Source organism: Micropterus salmoides, unplaced genomic scaffold, assembly GCF_014851395.1.
Source record: "Micropterus salmoides isolate LMB-PRFRI ecotype aquatic unplaced genomic scaffold, ASM1485139v1 Ms_hic_scaffold_14, whole genome shotgun sequence".
Classification (NCBI taxonomy): domain Eukaryota; kingdom Metazoa; phylum Chordata; class Actinopteri; order Centrarchiformes; family Centrarchidae; genus Micropterus; species Micropterus salmoides.
This window is the reverse complement of record NW_024040485.1, coordinates 22,493,221-22,512,704: the sequence shown is the minus strand read 5'-3', so window position 1 is coordinate 22,512,704 and position 19,484 is coordinate 22,493,221. Positions and strand designations below refer to the sequence as shown.

Sequence of the window (19,484 nt, the reverse complement as noted above, 5' to 3'; positions counted from 1 at the left end):
GGACGCAAGAGGAAGCTGTCTGAAAGGGATGTTCGGGTGCTAACCCGGATTGTATCCAAAAAACATAAAACCACGGCTGCCCAAATCACGGCAGAATTAAATGTGCACCTCAACTCTCCTGTTTCCACCAAAACTGTCCGTCGGGAGCTCCACAGGGTCAATATACACGGCCGGGCTGCTATAGCCAAACCTTTGGTCCCTCGTGCCAATGCCAAACGTCGGTTTCAATGGTGCAAGGAGCGCAAATCTTGGGATGTGGACAATGTGAAACATGTATTGTTCTCTGATGAGTCCGCCTTTACTGTTTTCCCCACATCCGGGAGAGTTACGGTGTGGAGAAGCCCCAAAGAAGCGTACCACCCAGACTGTTGCATGCCCAGAGTGAAGCATGGGGGTGGATCAGTGATGGTTTGGGCTGCCATATCATGGCATTCCCTTGGCCCCATACTTGTGCTAGATGGGCGCGTCACTGCCAAGGACTACCGAACCATTCTGGAGGACCATGTGCATCCAATGGTTCAAACATTGTATCCTGAAGGAGGTGCCGTGTATCAGGATGACAATGCACCAATACACACAGCAAGACTGGTGAAAGATTGGTTTGATGAACATGAAAGTGAAGTTGAACATCTCCCATGGCCTGCACAGTCACCAGATCTAAATATTATTGAGCCACTTTGGGGTGTTTTGGAGGAGCGAGTCAGGAAACATTTTCCTCCACCAGCATCACGTCGTGACCTGGCCACTATCCTGCAAGAAGAATGGCTTAAAATCCCTCTGACCACTGTGCAGGACTTGTATATGTCATTCCCAAGACGAATTGACGCTGTATTGGCCGCAAAAGGAGGCCCTACACCATACTAATAAATTATTGTGGTCTAAAACCAGGTGTTTCAGTTTCATTGTCCAACCCCTGTAACTCCAAGTCAATCACACTCCTGTGAAATCAAACTGTCCACTTAGGAAGCAACACGGATTTACAATCCATTTCACATGCTGTTGTGCAAATTGAATAGACAACAGGTGGAAATTATAGGCAATTAGAAAGACACCCCCAATAAAGGAGTGGTTCTGCAGATGGTGACCACAGACCACTTTCTCAGTTCCTATGCTTCCTGGCTGATGTTTTGGTCACTTTTGAATGCTGGCTGTGCTTTCACTCTAGTGGTAGCATGAGACGGAGTCTACAACCCACACAAGTGGCTCAGGTAGTGCAGCTCATCCAGGATGGCACATCAATGCGAGCTGTGGCAAGAAGGTTTGCTGTGTCTGTCAGCGTAGTGTCCAGAGCACAGAGGCGCTACCAGGAGACAGGCCAGTACATCAGGAGACGTGGAGGAGGCCGTAGGAGGGCAACAACCCAGCAGCAGCACCGCTACCTCCGCCTTTGTGCCAGGAGCAACAGGAGGAGCACTGCCAGAGCCCTGCAAAATGACCTCCAGCAGGCCACAAATGTGCATGTGTCTGCTCAAACTCCATGAGGGTGGTATGAGGGTCCGACGTCCACAGGTGGGGGTTGTCCTTACAGCCCAACACCGTGCAGGACGTTTGGCATTTTCCAGAAAACACCAAGATTGGCAAATTCGCCATCCGCCACCTCATCAGGAGCATGCCCAGGCGTTGTAGGGAGGTCATACAGGCACGTGGAGGCCACACACACTACTGAGCCTCATTTTGACTTGTTTTAAGGACATTACATCAAAGTTGGGTTGGCCTGTAGTGTGGTTTTCCACTTTGATTTTGAGTGTGACTCCAAATCCAGACCTCCACGGGTTGATAAATTTGATTTCCATTGATAATTTTTGTGTGATTTTTGTTGTCAGCACATTCAACTATGTAAAGAAAGGAGTATTTAATGACATTATTTCATTCATTCAGATCTAGGATGTGTTATTGTAGTGTTCTCTTAAATTTTTTGAGCAGTGTAAAAAGTGTTTATCATAAGTTACGAGAATCAAAATTGAGACGCCAGTTAATACTGATATTTTTGCTTAAAAATACTTAATTACAGTGATTCATCAAATTATCAAAACTGTCAATGTCACTATCAATTACTTTTCTGCCATTTGACTGATCCCTTAAAAACTATTTGCTTTAGCTCTTAAAAATACATACAAATGGAACTTGAAACACGGCAGCCTTGGATTTAGTAACATTTAAAGTTTTTTTTGCAGTTGTGTAGTTTTTGTCTTTAATTGAATCACTTTACTTACGGGACAATAATCTTATTAAATGACTGTTTAGGTTTGTTGGACTGTGCTGTATAGGCCCAGTTTTTGGCTGGGGAGCATCAGTGCGTGTGATCAGCATTAGACATGTTCTGCACAGAGGAAGCTGAATCAAGCCCCAGCAGCGTGCCAAGGTAGGACTGCTCTCGGGGGTCCAGCATCTGATCGGGCCTCACAGGGTGGACAATGTTGGCGGGCTGGGGGTTGAGGGTGTACTTTTCTAAGAATGCCAGGTCTGCCGCAGCCTGGTAGCCAGAGTTTTGCTGCTGTCCTTGCATGCTCACAACACTCTGAGTTTGGGAGGAGAGAGACGAGGCCCTGTGCGTGTTCATGTCGCCCTGCAGCCCTCCTGTCATCTGGACAGGAACTAAAGTGACGGGTACGCAGACATTCGTAGGAGGAGAGGTACTCTGGAGGGTCGACTTAGGTTCAGCACGGTATGCCTTAGAGGGTTCCTCAAAGGGAATGGAGACTATTCTGTCCTCGCTGAGTGTGCCAAGGGGCTGCTCAGTAAAACGTGTGCTGTGCACGTGGTCAACATGGTACTTGAGCTTGTCTTTTCTTTTAAAGGTGGCGCTGCAGTGGGGGCAGTTAAAAGGGCGGGCATCGGAGTGAATCACCATGTGCTTTGTCAAGGTCTTCTTGATCCGAAATGTCTGGTTGCACTCAGGACACCTGTGGGGTTTCTCACCTGTGAACACAAGAGAACATCAGTGTGAAAAAAAAGTGTCTTTAGCCATTTCTATTGCTCTCTTGCTTTTAACAATAATAATTGACTGTTCTGATAAACCCCGGCCCAGGACAACGACTGTCCAATCCTAGCTTAAGCATATCTTAGGCCTGTGAAGTGTTGGATTTCTCCACAAACTCAGTATCTTTTTAGAGTTTTGAGGCTGATGTATTTTGTTATCACCTTTGTTAAAGCAAACGTGTATGGAATTGATGAAATTCTTTAACTGTTCTTATCAACTGAATGCTTTTTGCCTGAGACATGCAGCTTTAGCCTCAGTATTTTAGCACAATATCATGTATGTGGCCATCATGTACATATTTAAAAACCTTTTACAGGCTTCTCGTTTTAAAACAACTCAGCTGGAGATGGAGGTTTCCACTAAATTTAGCATTAGCACTAGCTTAAACTAGCCAGCTATGTGTACAGTGTTTGTATGTGTGTGACTGTGAAAACAAATTTCCTCCGAGGATAATAAAGAATGAATCTGAGCTACAGCGTATAAAATCTGATGACCAATACAGTCAGCCAGTTATGAAAAGCCTGATGTTGTTTATATCTGTGTGAAATTAAAGACTCATTCTTTAAGAAGTACACTAAGAATGCGGAGTAGTAAATCTGCTACTGTGGTCAGTGTAAACTGCATGTGTGCTGTGGTAGAACAGAAATTTTAACAAGCGAAGCAAAAGTAACAACGTGGAGTGGGGCTTTGTGAATTGTCAATTGAGAAAACAACAATTAATTGCCTCCTAAAGCATCTAACTGCCCGCTCCTCTTCTCACACACATATCCATTAACTTCTTTGTGTCCTTACCTGAGTGGGTCCTGAAGTGCATTTCTAGACTGGACTTCCCTTTAAATTCTTTCTTGCAAACCTCACACTGATGTACAGCGGTTTTATACCTGTGAACAAATTCCTCATTAACACAGAAACCAAGAACATTTGCCAAACTTTGAAGGGGCAGCTAAGGGAAATATTATGACTTTTATAAAATTTCCAAAAAATAGAATAAGTGTGTTTATGATAACATACTTCTGCCAAACTTTCTCTCCCAAATGAATGCTTTTATAGTGGACCGTCAGATGGTCATGCCGCCTGAAGCATTTGCCACATTCTTCACATTGGTGCGCTTTCTCACCTGTAATAAACATGGGCTTAGTCCAAGTAAATGCCGACTGGAGACAGCGAAAGGTTAACACTATTCCTACTGTAATGTCTTGGAACAATAACCCCACTGCTGTATGTCTTATACTGTACCTGAGTGTATTTTCTGATGTTTAGTCAGGTGATCATGGCGTATGAAGGTTTTCCCACATTCATCACATTCATAGCGCTTGTCGTCATGGTGGACTCTGAGGTGGAGCCTGTCCAAAGAAACAGTTTGCTCATTAACAACATTAATGACAGTCAATCAAACAGAGAGCTTGAAATGTTCACAATCAGCAACGCCAGACTAAAATCTCACCGGACCCACCTGTAGGAGCTGCCATGACGGAAGCTTTGACCACAGATACTGCAGAGATGAGGCTTCTCCCCACTGTGGATCCTCAAGTGCTCTTTCAAGGTTGTCCTTTAAGAAGAAAAACACGCCTCTCAATAAAGCATCACAGGGTTAAACATGGTTTTTTTTGGCAGTTCTGCATGACCAAATTAAGAGTTGTGAAAATAAAGAGATGTTTGGGGAAAGTTCAGGAGACGTACCTTTCCCTTACAGACTTCCCACAAATAAAGCAGGTCCACTTTCTTTTGCCTCCATGTGTGCACTCAATGTGCCTCTTTCTGTTGCCAGTGTCATTAAACTGCCGGCCACAAATCTCACAGGGAAATGGACCTGAAAATGAGAAAGGATAAAAACTCTTTCATCTAATGCATCGATTGCTACAACATCGTTCCTGACTACTGTCATGCATTAACACATATCACACTTACAGCACTGGCATGATTTCAAGGTTTTAATGACAACTGCAGTTCAATAAATGGGAGAACAGACACAAAAACACCCCAAATTTCTCATATATATCTTCTGTAAATTTTTCATTGTTTAAATTTTTCCATTAGCAAGAGTAAAGGTTTATTTTTAACCTTCAGAATTTATTTTCACTGTACATTTCTCACCTAAGTGGTACTTTTCTTGGTGCTTCAGCCTGGCAAACCTGGACTTGAAGTATTCGTCACAGAAGGAGCATTTAAAAGGCCGGTCTTGGGTGTGCAGGATCATGTGCTCCTGCAGATGAGGCCTGCGGGTGAATGTCTTCAGACAAATCTGGTTCAGAAGGTTCAAAGATTGGCTGTTAAAATCTAAATAAACTGCCTTTATATACACTGAGCATTTATTAATCAGGAAAATGCATTTATTCATCATCTTACCTCTACATATTTGAACATAGCAGGTATATTCATGTGATCATACTCTAACAAAAACTGTGGTCTGTACTTAAGATCATCTTACATCATCAGGTAGAACATAAACAACATACTAGATTGAAACTAATTCTTACAGCACATTTCCAGCCTTCACTCTTCCTCTTCCTCTTGGTAAGAAACTCTTGGATGTGGTCTGGATGAAACCTGGGAGGAGAGTGGGGACACATGACCTGATCATCATATAATGGGGCTGTAGCAACTGTTGGGAGTCTCAATCTGTCTATATTGTTTTTGTTTCTTATAGTGTGTATATATTGTGTTCTCTATATATTGTAGCCTGTGTCTGATTTTATAATTGTATTATTGTATGAGTAAGCACATGGTGAGCAATGTACAATCCTGAGTCAAATTCCTCATATGTGTACACATACCTGGGAAATAAAGCTGATTCTGATGCCATCATGGAGATTAAGCAGAGAGTTAACTCTACAAAATGAATGGGTTTTTTTCCTAAAATTTAATTACAACTCAGAAATAACAATACAGAAAGTATACTGCAAATCCTCACCTTTTTACCGATAGTCATCATTTCTGCATCCATAATACATTATGTATCCAATAATACACTTATTTTAAGGTATAAACTGTATGTTTCTGGCCATGCTAACTATGTGACTAGGGTTTTCAATACCGGCCGCTCGACCACTTTGGTCAATAATTAAATATCTCACATGTTTATGTCCCCTAAAGAATGGATTGCAGTAACTTCGGAGATTGCTTTTCCTTTAGCGCCATCATCAGATCAAAATGTTTTCCAATACTTTGGTATATGTCCAAATAGCTGCAAAATGCCAATCTTATTGACTTCAGCTGCACCTGCTAGTTAGCAAATGCATGCTAACAGACTAAGATGGTCAATGTGGTAAATATCATACCTGCTAAAAATCTGCATGTTAACACTGTCATAGTGAGCATGTTAGTATAATGACATCAGCATTTAGATTCTTGCGATTGTTTGTGTATGATTATGATTATCAGTGCATGATATTAATATCCACTATTAGAAAAAGACTACATTGTTCAAAGTGAAGTAACTAAATATCTGGATACTGTACAGTATATAGAGCAAAGCTACTTTGTAAAACTGTTGGCTGTTCAAAAAGGTAGCTATGTTAGCTAATACTAATAGATAAAGCTGTGTGCAAATCAGATGTTACAGCAATGATTGTCATCTAGCAATATATTACAATTAGCAAACCATGAATATAATGTTATATAAACACCAAATTTATAATATAATTTATAATTTAATATCTGAAATAGTGGAAACTGATTTACAAGTAAAAACAGGAATTATTAAGATGGCCCAGTTGTACATTTTTGCTGTAGGGACAACGTTTCATTTCATTGTGCAGTCTGGCATGGCTGACTTTGTGGACCAGAGGTAAACATAATAACCCATGTAAGATAAATTGGAGGAGACTGGAAGTTGTGATACTGCCAAATCTCACCTCCGGACATGCTTAGCCAGGGTTTTCTTGCTGGCATGGAGTTTGCTACAGAAGGGGCATTTGTGCTCCTTCTTCTGCAAGGGAGCGTCGCTGGCGTGCTTCTTCTTGTGTACGGTCAGGTTAGACTTGGTGGAGTAGCGCTGAAGACAGATGTCACACTGGAATGGTTTCTCTCCTGTGTGCACTCTGGTGTGACTCTCATACTTCCCTAAAAATGAACAAAAGGTAGATCAGACAGCATGCTGTCTCAATAACACAGTTTAGACATTACGGTAATTACTGTCAATAAACATGGCACTACTACAACTACTGAATTTTATATTGAGTATCCATCAGGTGGAAGGAAGCCTGCTGTTTCTAAATAGGATAAAACAGGAGGAGAGCCTCTACTCGACCAATACAAATACTACCATAGCTTTTAGAGAAACAGGTGACAATTAATTGTAATTTATCAAGCAAAAATGCCAAACATTTGTTTCTTACAGCTACTGAAATGTGAGAATTTACCGTTTATGATTTGCAGGTTTTTTTCTATTTAATATAATTGTAAATTGAACTGTTGGTCGCATAAAGAAATCAAGTTAAAGATATTATCTTGCATGTTTCACTATTTTCTGACCTTTTATAGAGAAAACGTTGAATCAGTTAGTTGAAAAAAGTAATCAACAGATTATGAATAAAAACAAGAGTTAGTTGCAGCCCTACACCCTCAACCATTATTTCAAAATGATTATTAAATTATTTTAGAAAGTAAAACTAGATACTTGAAGATACATAGATAAATAATAACAGATAGATATATAATTGATAATAGAGACGATTCTTGTGTGTTATGGAACATTGACTGAGTAATAATAGTTATACAACTACCTCTACAGTTGCCACCACTAGTAACACTGCTACTACAACAGACAACATTAATGATACACTAATAATCTAGACCTTCCTCCATGGTTCCCACCTGCTCGGTCAAAGGTCTTGTCACATTTGGGGCACTTGAGAGTCTTCCTGCTGGAGGTTTGGATGATGACCGGGGCCAGTCCCTCGGGGTACACTGGACTCTTGGTAGAGCTTCCTGCTGCTGGTACATGCGCTTCCACCTCTCCAACAGCCTGGTGCTCTGCCTGTTCTCCGTCTGAACCATGCTGACCTGCACTCTTGTCTGCAGCACAATCCTCAACAACTTTCCTCTGGGCAAGTAGTTCCTCATTCATGTCTCCATCCTCGTCCACTACATCTTCCTCCTGAGCTGGTTTAGATGTCTTGTTTGCTTCCAGTTTGGGCGCTTGGTTTTCCACTACCACCTTTCCTCCTTCTTCCCCTCTTTCTTCACCTTGCTCTCTTGGTGATACAGTCCTTTGTTTTTCTTCAGGAGTGTTGATAGTGTACTTCACATCATCTCTCTGATACTTGGTGGGTGTTCTCCTCCTGCGAGCTGATCTTCGTGTGGTAGCAGTCCACTGACCTTCCTTCTTCTCTTTCTCAGTTGTGGTTTCCCGCTGTACATCAGCGTGACTCTCAGCAAAGTGGTTCTGCAGGGAGTTTTCAGTGCTAAACTGGCGACTGCACATTGTGCACTGAACATCAAATGGGCTCTGGATGTCTGCGTCGCCTGCTGGTGAGTCACTGGAGGTAATTTCCACTTCAGGAGACCCTCTTATCTCATCCTGTGCCTGGATCACACACACTGGGTTGTTGCTCCCATCTTCACACAGCAGCTTCAGTATATCCATCATGTCCAGGAATCGGGCCGCTTCAGTAAGAGCTGGGAGGTCCACCTCTGCGACAACGCACTCAGAGGTGTACAAAAACCCAAGCAGGTGCTGGAAAACAGAGTCATCCACATGGTCCAGAGTCACATGTGCTGTGGCAGGGTTCTTGGACAGCTCAGCATGGAAGTAGCTGCTCCCATGGGCCAACACCACCTTGTGGGCACTGTAGAGCTTCCCACCAACAGACACAGACACATCACAGAACCTTTGCCGGGTCCGATCCTCGTTGAAGAACTTGAGGAGGTTGTGACTGTGCTGTGACATAGCCAGGTGCCTCATTCGTGAGGTTGATTCTGGGACAGTCTCATTGTTTGGTGGGGTGTTGGAGCCCAGCCCAGTGCTCGGATCTTCATTGCTGGCACTAACCTGCCTGCTGCGTTTGGGACGCAGAGGATTACAAGTTCTTTTCTTCATTGGCGTGTCTGTAGGGCTACCATGAATCACTCCTGTAAGCCAGAAGAAATAAAACAGTGCTGAGATTGAACATGCACTGGTGCCAGCTCTCCCAAGCAACGTGTGTTGATTCAGATTTGATAGGACAATGATATTCAAGAGGCTAGACCAGAGGTTTTCAAAGTATGAGGCGGGCCTCCCCAGGGGGGCTCCACACAGTTTCAAGGGAGGTTATTGCATTAGTTATCAAAAGGAGATCCCATAGAATAACCTACACGTGTGAGTTTTGGGGAACTGTTTTTCACACTTTATCAGTCACAAACATTAAATGCCTTAGGATAGACCTTTTTATGTAATTGGTGCAGTCTAAAGTTGTGTCTATCTTGGCTCAATTGTTGAGTATCTATGTGATCAAATAACATAATCATGACCATCCAGGAATTGAGTGAAACTAAGAAAGAAAACTAATGGGGGTGAAGGGCACCTTTACCCAATCTTTGGCTGAGGGGTGGCCCACAATCTCTTTGAAAACCCCTGGGCTACACAAATGGCACATAATGTACCTGACAGCCTGAAGCTGACATGAAGGAAACAGTATGGTGAAAAGTTATCATAAACGTGAAAACTGTGCATGAAAAGATGCACAATTAACGTTACGGCTTATTACGTTTTTGAGGTATATTTCCCCAGTTTATAAATGTGAAGCATAAACAACAACAAATTGTTGACTGCACTCAATACATACATAAAAAGGGCCTAACGGATATGTGAAATGAAGCTAGTAACTGTACTGATCCTGAGTTTAACTGTCAAGGCGGTTGCATTTGCAAAATCGCTCTCCACCTCAAGGACCCCTAACATTATGTCATGATGCAGGCGGGCGGGCCCCCCTCCAAGGAGAGTGTTGACAAACGACCCTTACTGCTAAGTTAGCCCGGAAGCTAACGTGTAAAACAAGACGATTTTAAAACGTCTTACCTTAGAGAAATGGACCGCGTTTACAAAGCACTGTACACTGAAGCTGACATCCGTAACGTTGAACATAATGGAGGATTAATAATTGCCTATCTGTGACGCCCCACCTTCCTAGCACAACGTAACAAACCGTTCGCCCATTGGCTGTTTCAGCTTTTGTCCTCAAAGGTTGTTGTTTAGAGGTGTAAACATAAGTAAACAATAAATAAATAGCGAGATAACGTTAAACAGCAACGTTGACACCTGTGTTTGTTCATCTTGTATGTAACGCATGAAAAATCAAACACAAATTAAACCCGGAGGAAGTGGTTGTCGGGCCGTCTTATAAGGTCCACGCGAGGTTTCACTAGAGAAAGGCATCATGGGTAATGTAGTCTGAAAGGTAAGGGGATGCTTCTATTAGCAGCTTTCAGTTTAATGTATATGTTTACAGTGGTGGAAGTAAACTAAATTCCTCTACTCAAGTGTTGTACTTCTGATTCTGCTTTTGCCACCTGCCTACTTGCCACCCCTCTTCTCCATCCTGTCCAGCTACATTTTGAGTGCACAGTGTCAGTGTGGTTACTTTGTGTGACTGTTTCAATTATTTTAAAGTAATGTAACTTATTACTTTTAAGTAATTTTTTGATTATTTTTCTACATTTCTAGACAGGCAATTTAACAGTCAGACAGGTGGTGCTGCAAATTTAAACATGAGAACCAATCAAGGCATCAGAACAGGATCAGACTTTACTAAAGCGCTGTTCCTGGAAATGGCAGAGGAAGACATTGTGCACGTGAAAAACACGCAAAGCAACAAAATGAATGTTAGTCAATATATAGCCTAGGTTTTTACAGAAAATATTCACATTTAACACCTAATGTAATCATGAACATTTTCAATTTAATTAGCCTACACATTTTTTCCTAGTATCTTCAATAGTTACATTTATTTTGTAATTAAATTAGTAACTTAAATTACATGTAACTAGTTACTCCCCAGCACTGAAAGCTCACGTATTCTGGCCTTAATAGGAACTGGGTGCCATTTTAGAACTTGAAATATGTGAACTGTTGTGTGAAAGAACTTTGTGAAAGAACAGTAAGGCCATTAGTACCTATTACTAATGAGCAGACTGAATGCTCTTAGGGCTATTCAGAGAAATTACTTGTGATGACGGCAGTGACGTTTTAATGACAGAAATACTTCCCAGATTAGAAGTTTAGGGGGGGCCTCGGTTGTCACAGTGTGCATCAGAGTTCTATCAAGGGAAGATGTTTGGACTCTCTCAAATTATCCTCCTGGATGAATCCCTCGCATGTGTAAGACATTGTAAGTGCATTAGCTTAATCCCTCCTGACTGCATGGCTCACCAAGCATTTCAGTGAACACATACATGCACAGTGGAGCCGAGCTGAAGATGGAGCTGCACACACAAGTATTTCCCACCTCCTAAAATTAAGACGTTGCCAAACATCTTGTAATTTTAAGGACTTGTTGAAGACAATGTTGAGATTCAGCTTGCATGTGTGGATGTTATGGTTTCTTTATGCAGGTAATGTTTGAATACAGCATGTGTGTTGTACTCAGATTATTACTCGATTATCAGCAAATGTTTATCATATGTGGTTTCAATTAGTTAATAATTAGCATTTCTTTCTGATCGTAATTTTACTTGATCATTGTCATATTATACTCTGTTGGGTGAGATGTCCTGTCCATCTGTGTATACAGTTGCTTGAAATTCTAGGTTTCTCTATTAATTTAAAATACTTTCCTCTTTTTTTTGGTGTCTCTTTATTATGTCGATTAATTTACTTCGACACACATATTTGTAACATACATTTTAGATTTAAGATTATCATGCAATGCATTCATGTTTTTTAAGAAATAATATTGGATTGTATTATTCTTCTCTCCAGGTACTTTATCCGACGACGACATCAATGTGTGTGAACAGCAGCCATGTCAAAATGGTGGTATATGTGAGAACCACAATGGAGGTTTCCGCTGCCTTTGCTCCCAACAAAGCCAAAATGGGCTCCTGTATGGGGGAGAGACCTGCTCAACTGCACTTTCTGGGTGTGATGACAACCAATGCGAGAATCGAGGAATATGCTCGCCCTTACTTGTCAATGATCAGCACACTTATAAATGCATCTGCCTTGCCGGCTTCACAGGCCCTAAATGCCAGACTCCTACCGTCTTCTCATTTGAGTCCCGAGGCCACATGTTCATAGAGACTCAGCTTTTAGACACAGAGGCTCCCCTTAATGTGACATTTAGCTTCAGGACAGCAAGACCTGTTGGCACCCTCTTGCAGCGCAGAGTCGACGACCTGGTCCTCAGCATTGAGCTGATGGACGGGCATCTCTGTCTACGCAGCCTGAGAGGTCAAGGCTCCAGCACGCTGGTTCAGGAGCTGCCAGATTACTTGTCCAACAACAAGTGGCACACGGTGGAAGCGTCGCTGGGCGGCGTGGTCAGCCTCATCCGGCTGCTCTGCACTGAAGGAAGCTGCACCAGAGACTCCGGCGCTGAAGTCCAGCTGCTTGAGCAACCTTCTGCTCTCCCCGAGCCAGGAACACTTCGTCAAAGCCTCTTCATAGGAGCAGCCGGGGTACTTTGGGGTGTTGGCAGAGCAGTGGATGAAGCAGACTACCCGGCTGCTTTTCTGGGATGCTTCAGAGATGTGTTTGTGGACTCACATCTGGTGTTGCCTGTTATAGTGCCAGAAGTTTCAGACGTGCACGCAAACATTACTCTGGGATGCAGTGACAAAGACAAGTGCGATGACAGCCCGTGTCAGAACCGAGGGCGCTGCGTGAGCCAGGGCTGGAGGAGCTACATGTGTGAGTGCCACAGGCCACATGAGGGAAACAACTGTGCAGAGGGTGAGACATACACACACACACACACACACACACACACACAGGGTGCAAAATTAACTTTGTTGTCCACCAGCCAATGGCTAGTGAATGCTCAAAGTGTGCCACCCATTCAATAGATTACCATTGTTCTTTGGCTGGTGAGTGAAATAAATCTACCATTCATTTGCATATTTTACCAGCATTTGGCTGGTGGCTGGTGCTAATTGTGCACCCTGCACACACACTAACACCACTGCATGCCATTTCAAATGTATTCAAACAAGATTACATGTCTCAAAATGAATCTAACCTGGAAAGTCCCTTCCCTAACCAGTTAACTTAAGCAAACTTAAATTACATCTCAAAATAAAAGCTTTAGGAGGCATCACCGCTTTTGGCACCTCTAAGGAATTGTTGGTTCTCTGTAAATAATATTACAAAGAGTACAGTCTAGACCTGATCTATAATACAGTACAATGAGATAACTTTTGTTATTAATTGACGCTATATACATAAAATTGAATTGAATTGGATTAAGAAGGTTTTTAGTTATTTAATTTATAGAATAGTGGGGCAATGACAAAACAAGGGTCACCTTAGATCATGAAACAGATTTATTAAATGGATGGAAATATGCTGCATTGTGCCCAGAGGCACTTTGATCAACCTCTGTGTTTGACTGGCATATTGCTTTTAGAGTCTCTCTTTACTGTAACATGTTTTAAATAAGGATTAGATTTGTGAGTGGAGATTCTTTTTTTTTTATTATCAATAACATTTAAATGACACCTTTCTAGACAGAATTACATGCTGTAAAAACAGGTTAAGTCAAGTTCAACTTCAGAAGCATCACTGCAGAAATCTCAAAGGTTAGCTATAAGGAGAGTCACCGGGCAGGATGACAAAGTTAGTCAGCAGACTTTAAAGGAGCTTAAAGTGCTAGTAGAAATAGCACAGAGTTATACAATTAGGAGACATTCAACAACACCTGGTCCAAGGATTACAAAAACGTGGGTTTCAGTGGCTCACCTGTAAGGCCTTCACTTTGACAGGTCAAGGAGTCTTATGGACGCACACCATGCAGAGGTGTTTTCATTGGTTGGTATTCTCAGCAGCTTCTGCTTGCAACAGTCTGTAACTTCACCTGTCTGTCATTGATAACTGCACAAAAAATTGCATGTTTTATTCACTTTAAGGAATAGTTGACATTTTAGTAAACACTCCTAATCACTTTCTGATAAGAAGACCAATACCACTCTCATATTTATGCTAAGCTAACAGCCAGTTAGCCTAGCATAAAGACTGGAGAGAGGGGTAAACTGAATACTTAAGATAATTCGTTAGCACGTTTTATCTCCTCTCACGTAGTGTAAAAACGTTAGATCATTTCTTGCCTTGGAGCAGTAACTTCCAGGCTTGTCAGCTTATTACCTGGCAACTGCTCAAAGCTCTAGCATATTTCCCAAAGTGTCATACTATTACTTTATTTTTAATAATTTACATCATCAGGTAAAAGTTTGACTTTCATGGCTTTTTCTCTCTCTTCCCTGTACCCGTGCAGAGTATATCACTGCAAGGTTTGGAAACAAAGATCTGGAAAGTTATGCTTTCTTCTCATTAGATGATGACCCACAGGATTCTGTGACTATATCCATGTTTATTCGCACCAGAAAGTCCAGCGGCCTGCTCCTCATACTGGCCAACAGCACAAGCCAGTACCTCCGCCTGTGGCTGGAAGAGGGCAGGGTCAAAGTTCAGGTCAACAACTTTGAGACCCTTGTTGGTCGGGGTGCAGTCAGTGACAGCCATTTCCATCTGGTGACTGTGAAGCTGGAAGGAATGGAAGCCATCTTGTTCCAGTCAGCCCAGAGCCAGGACTCTATGCACATTAGGCCCATCCAGGCCCATCCTGGGGATCTGGTTTTCGTTGGCGGGCTACCAGACTCAAGGGCCTCTGCCTCGTTTGGTGGCTACTTTAAGGGATGTGTCCAGGATCTGAGGATTAACAGCAAACGACTGCAATTCTATCCCATTGCAACTCCAGTGGAATCTTACAGCCTCAAGCAACTCATCAACGTTGCACAAGGATGCAGCAGTGACAATGCCTGTGCTGTGAGTCATATTAATGCTGCCATGTTCATTAAGCCAGTGACACATTTTCATTTCATATGTGCACTAATAAAGACTGAGGGCACTGTAGAAGGAGCTTTGTTTGATTTGTTGTTTTTTATTTTGATTTGTTTTCTCTTTATTAGGCCAACCCCTGTCTCAACGGGGGAGTGTGTTACTCCATGTGGGACGATTTCATCTGCAACTGCCCCCCCAACACTGCAGGGCAGCGCTGTGAGGAGGTGAAATGGTGTGAGCTATCTCCTTGCCCCGCAACTGCGGTTTGTCGACCCCACTCTCAGGGCTTTGAGTGTGAGTGTCCTGAGTTGAGGACCTGTTTCTGCACCATTACTGCCTTAGAAAGAACACTGTCTTAAAAAGTATTCCAATCCCTGACAAGAAAAACATTGTCTACAAAAGGGATTTATAATAAATATGTAAGCCTTTTCTTATACTAGCCTATTTCAGATCTTGTTTTGTGCCCACCAAAGGGACAGTCTGCAGTGTGCAGTCCCTTTAGGGCACAGACTGGTGCAGGCTCTGATTAATTACAGTGTGGCTAATGAAGAAGGGAACAGAGTTGAGGCAGGGATCCTACAAAGGATTCCTCTAAGATGTGGTAATCCCTAATCAGATTAATTAAAGATGACAAGTCTTCCTGGAGATGTCACATGTTCACACAGAGAAAAGGAGGGGAGCCGTTGATCAAGTCCAAGTGGTTGTCTTTTTTTAGTTTAGTGTTAAATTTTCTCACCTTTCTGCATTCAAATTCCCCTTTTCTCTCTGTGTCATTAATGACCCATTTAAAAATACTTTTCCCACAGTTTTTTCCCACAGAAACAACAGAGATTAACATTTTAAACTGCCCCACTTGAAACAGTGTAAAGCTTTCACACACTACCATCTATCAATCAGGATTGAGCACGGTTTGCATCACATCTTATTTTTACAGGCAACTGCCAATCAAGTCTAATAAAACCAAACTCAAACTGTCCTGATAAATGAGTGTTGAGTGTTAAAATCTTAACAAACAATAACAATGGATGTTTTTTCCACCAAACTTTACCTTTGATTATTGGCCATTGCTGACCTCCAGTGGTTCCACATTTTGCCTTCCTGCATTGTTGTACAGGTATACTTTGGGACTCTGATCACACTTGTGTGAAACCTTTTTATATAAAGTCTATGGGTGAAACAGGCTTGAAACATGACTCTGGAATAAATTAAATGATTGGAAATACCACAGTAAATATTGACATTTAGTTTCAGTTCATTAAGTCTCTTCCATTTCCCTCCTCTAGGTCTGTCTAACGTGACGTTTCGGGTAGAAAGCAGCCTTTTGCACTACCAGAGCAATGGGAAGATTAAGCGCAGCCTCAGCAGTGTCTCTCTCAGCTTACGCACAAGACAATCCGCTGCTACCTTACTGTATGCACAAAAGGGGTCAGATTTCCTCAACATCTCCCTCCTGGACTCTCATTTGGTTATGGAGGTGCAGGCTGGGGTGGGCAAGGACTCCCGCAAGCTGACAGTTCAAAGCCAGGGTCCAATCAGTGATGGAGATTGGCATGATGTGGAGCTCAGCATGGAGAACCTGACACTCCCAACCTCCAGGTGGATCATGGCTGTGGATGGAGGCAAAGTGGAGCTTAGCGTGTCCAAAACAGCTGCGGGGGACCTGGATTTTCTTAGGGAGCAAACAGACATCTTCCTGGGGGGACTGAGCATGGACGCTGGAGTAAACTTGTCTGGATGTCTGGGCCCAGTGGAGATTGGAGGCCTTCCTCTCCCTTTCCACCTGGACACAGAGTTGAAATTCCCCAGACCTCAGGAGGAGCAGTTTGTCAGGATAAACAATAATGCTGCCCCGCGATATGGTTGCTGGGGAACCAGCATGTGCGCGTCCAACCCTTGTAAGAACGAGGGTGTGTGTGAGGACCTGTTTGACCTGTATCACTGCACATGTCCCACTGAGTGGACGGGACCATCGTGTCAAGACCCAACAGACACCTGCATCTCCAACCCTTGCATCCACGGCAACTGCACCAACCTACCATTGGCATTCAAGTGTTTGTGTGAGCCGGGGTTCAGAGGTGAACAGTGTGAGGTGGAGGTTGATGTGTGTGAAAACAGCAATTGCGGAAACGGCGCCACGTGCCTCAAAGGTTTCCAGAGCTATGCATGCCTCTGTCCTCAGAATGTGACAGGCAAATACTGCAAGTGAGTTCTTCCCGTTTTTTATGTGCATATATATATATCTGTGACACCAAACAGCAGCTTACACCTATAATACGTTAGCGAGCTCTGAGTTGTACTCATTTACAAACCGGTCTCTTACAGTGAGAAAGTTCCTGACATCCCATGGTACATTGAGACCAATCCGTAAGTGCGTTTACATAAAGCACTAAAAATAAACACATTCCCATTGTTTCACTAAACCAAGTAAATATTAAATCCACCAGTGCCAAACAGAAGAGCAAATGCATTTATTGTTGTATTCTTTTGTCTGTTTAGACTTCCTCAGTTGCCTGTATCTACATGCACGGGCACAAGATGGAACTACAGCTGCTTTAATGGAGGGAACTGCTCTGAAGCAGACAACACCTGTTACTGTCTGCCTGGTTTCACGGGACAATGGTAGGACATTTATAATGATATTTAACCCTCTTTGCTGCCCGTGACCCTGAGGTTTCTCAACCCTGGGGTTCAGTACTTAATGGCCCCACATGAGGTCACTAGATATCCAGACAGGGCCACTTGGATTGTTAAGATTGATGTATTGATATGTCAGTCTGTGATGCTTTTTTTTTTACATTAAATTAAATGGAATAATTTATTATTAGGTTTTAAATACAGCGTAATTGCCATTACACTGATTTGTGAATACCTATACACATGAGAAAAAGGGACCAGAAATCAGAGCCAGAAACGGCTGACAAAACTCTGCTGAAAACTGCTATAGTCAATATTTATATATTAACATTGAGTGAAGGGCTATGTGTAATGTAAAATGTGTGGCTTGAATTGACAAACCCACAAAAAATGATTACCCAACTCTGTAGATGTCCCCAGTTCTACGGAGCATTTTTGTGTCTTTCAGCTCATTGTTTTGGTTTAACGGCCTGCAACTTCTCTTTTGGTTCACCCTTGGTCGTATAGATTCACCAGGGAGCTGTTTTCAGCCAAAAAGCTCTAAAAACCCAATTTATACTACCTTCCCAGGACCAAACTGCAGACAAATAAAGTTACCAACTAGCTGATGAATATATTGGAGCGTTCAGCAAAGCCAGACATTTCTCTCAGGAGTTGGTGGAGATCAAAAGCAGAGCTAAAAGTGAATAGAGCGAATATTGGGTTTAAATTGATCAACCAGAAGCAAGACTCCAAATCATTGCTGATGTTGCTTTGTGCCTGCTAGATGTGCAAACAAGCCACCGTTTGCTAACAAATTCGCCATATCAACTGAAAAGCAGCTTGTTGCTGCCCCCAAGTGGCCATTTGGATTGGACACCACAAAACCACAAGTTTTTCTCATTCCCAGCTTTTAGAATGGTCTACCACTACTTTGGCACAGTCCAACCTTGTGGCAGTCTAAAGCTCAATGTCCAAACTTTCTAGGGTTATTTTAACATGATTCGCTTTCTTGTTTGTGTACTGCTATTCTTATGTCCTTATTTTTCCTTCCAGGTGTGAGAAGGATGTGGATGAATGCGCCTCAGACCCTTGTATGAACGGAGGCTTCTGTATCAACTACGTGAACAGTTTTGAGTGTGTGTGTGATATGAATTACTCAGGGATATACTGTCAAATGGATGTCAGTGACTTCTACTTGTACCTCTTCTTGGGCCTGTGGCAGAACCTCTTCCAGCTGGTGTCCTACCTTTTGATACGCCTCGACGATGAGCCCGAAATTGAGTGGGGCCATGTCAACGATTAGGCCCACCCTTCTCTGTTATGATCAAACTGGACTAATCTTAGTCTAGAGACTGGAGTAAATTGAATACCCATTTCTGAATACCCACTGAGTACCCAAAAAAACATGTTACCTGCACATAGCACATCAGCCGCTCTGTGATGCTTTATACCAAAGGGAGGATAGAGCCAAAACATCTGCTATGTATTGAGCCATCTCTGTGGGAAGATACATGTCCACATAGACATTACAAGCAAATATATCTACCTACATGGTCTCAGTGGGGAAGGGAAGTTCTTCTCTTGTGGCTTATGATTTAAGTTGTTAAAACAGGACTGTATCTACATTAAACCTGCTGCCTAGTGCAGCATTAAATCATCACAAAAGTTTTCTCAGAAACTGAGAAGCTATGTTCCAAAACATGTTCCCAGTGTGCACTCCTTTATATGGGAGTCAGATTGTTGGGACCACTTTATCGTGTTCTTTTTTCACCCATGTCTTCTCTCAGCTCTACAAAAGGAGAGTTTGCTTGACCAGATGAGAAAAGGGGATAATTGCAATAAATATACGTTATGTGTGAAAGAGTATTTCATTATTTTTAGTGTACTGACAAGATCAATCATAGAAATGTGTCTGTT

General features: G+C 42.5%; 2 protein-coding genes across 2 annotated transcripts; one reads left to right on the top strand and one right to left on the bottom strand.

Annotated features, from left to right (window-relative positions):
- Nucleotides 1-2,140: 2,140 nt before the first annotated feature.
- Nucleotides 2,141-10,277, bottom strand: zbtb41 (zinc finger and BTB domain containing 41). Its single transcript, XM_038718458.1, has 11 exons — nt 9,978-10,277; nt 7,796-9,052; nt 6,835-7,042; nt 5,458-5,527; nt 5,075-5,222; nt 4,661-4,790; nt 4,434-4,529; nt 4,217-4,323; nt 3,992-4,097; nt 3,773-3,861; nt 2,141-2,919 (listed from the first exon to the last, which is right to left on the bottom strand). Exons 2-11 carry the CDS (start codon nt 9,018-9,020, stop codon nt 2,291-2,293), a joined length of 2,808 nt encoding a protein of 935 aa, XP_038574386.1. The 5' UTR covers nt 9,021-9,052; nt 9,978-10,277; the 3' UTR covers nt 2,141-2,290.
- A 1,153-nt stretch (nt 10,278-11,430) lies between these two features.
- LOC119902337 (protein crumbs homolog 1-like) lies at nt 11,431-19,454 on the top strand. Its single transcript, XM_038718455.1, has 8 exons — nt 11,431-11,509; nt 11,877-12,848; nt 14,386-14,936; nt 15,080-15,245; nt 16,235-17,153; nt 17,274-17,315; nt 17,448-17,570; nt 18,621-19,454. The coding sequence occupies exons 1-8, from the start codon at nt 11,461-11,463 to the stop codon at nt 18,868-18,870; spliced, it is 3,072 nt and encodes a 1,023-aa protein (XP_038574383.1). The 5' UTR covers nt 11,431-11,460; the 3' UTR covers nt 18,871-19,454.
- The last annotated feature ends 30 nt before the right edge of the window (nt 19,455-19,484 follow it).

Coding starts and splice junctions, on each gene's coding strand:
- zbtb41 (XM_038718458.1), bottom strand. CDS start 9,020: ATGAAGAAAAGAACTTGTAATCCTCTGCGTCCCAAACGCAGCAGGCAG. Junction 5,528..6,834: donor CTGGCTAAGCATGTCCGGAG/GTGAGATTTGGC, acceptor CTCTCCTCCCAG/GTTTCATCCAGACCACATCC. Junction 2,920..3,772: donor GCACTTCAGGACCCACTCAG/GTAAGGACACAA, acceptor TTGTGTTCACAG/GTGAGAAACCCCACAGGTGT.
- LOC119902337 (XM_038718455.1), top strand. CDS start 11,461: ATGTTGAGATTCAGCTTGCATGTGTGGATGTTATGGTTTCTTTATGCA. Junction 12,849..14,385: donor GGGAAACAACTGTGCAGAGG/GTGAGACATACA, acceptor GTACCCGTGCAG/AGTATATCACTGCAAGGTTT. Junction 17,154..17,273: donor GTGACAGGCAAATACTGCAA/GTGAGTTCTTCC, acceptor GGTCTCTTACAG/TGAGAAAGTTCCTGACATCC.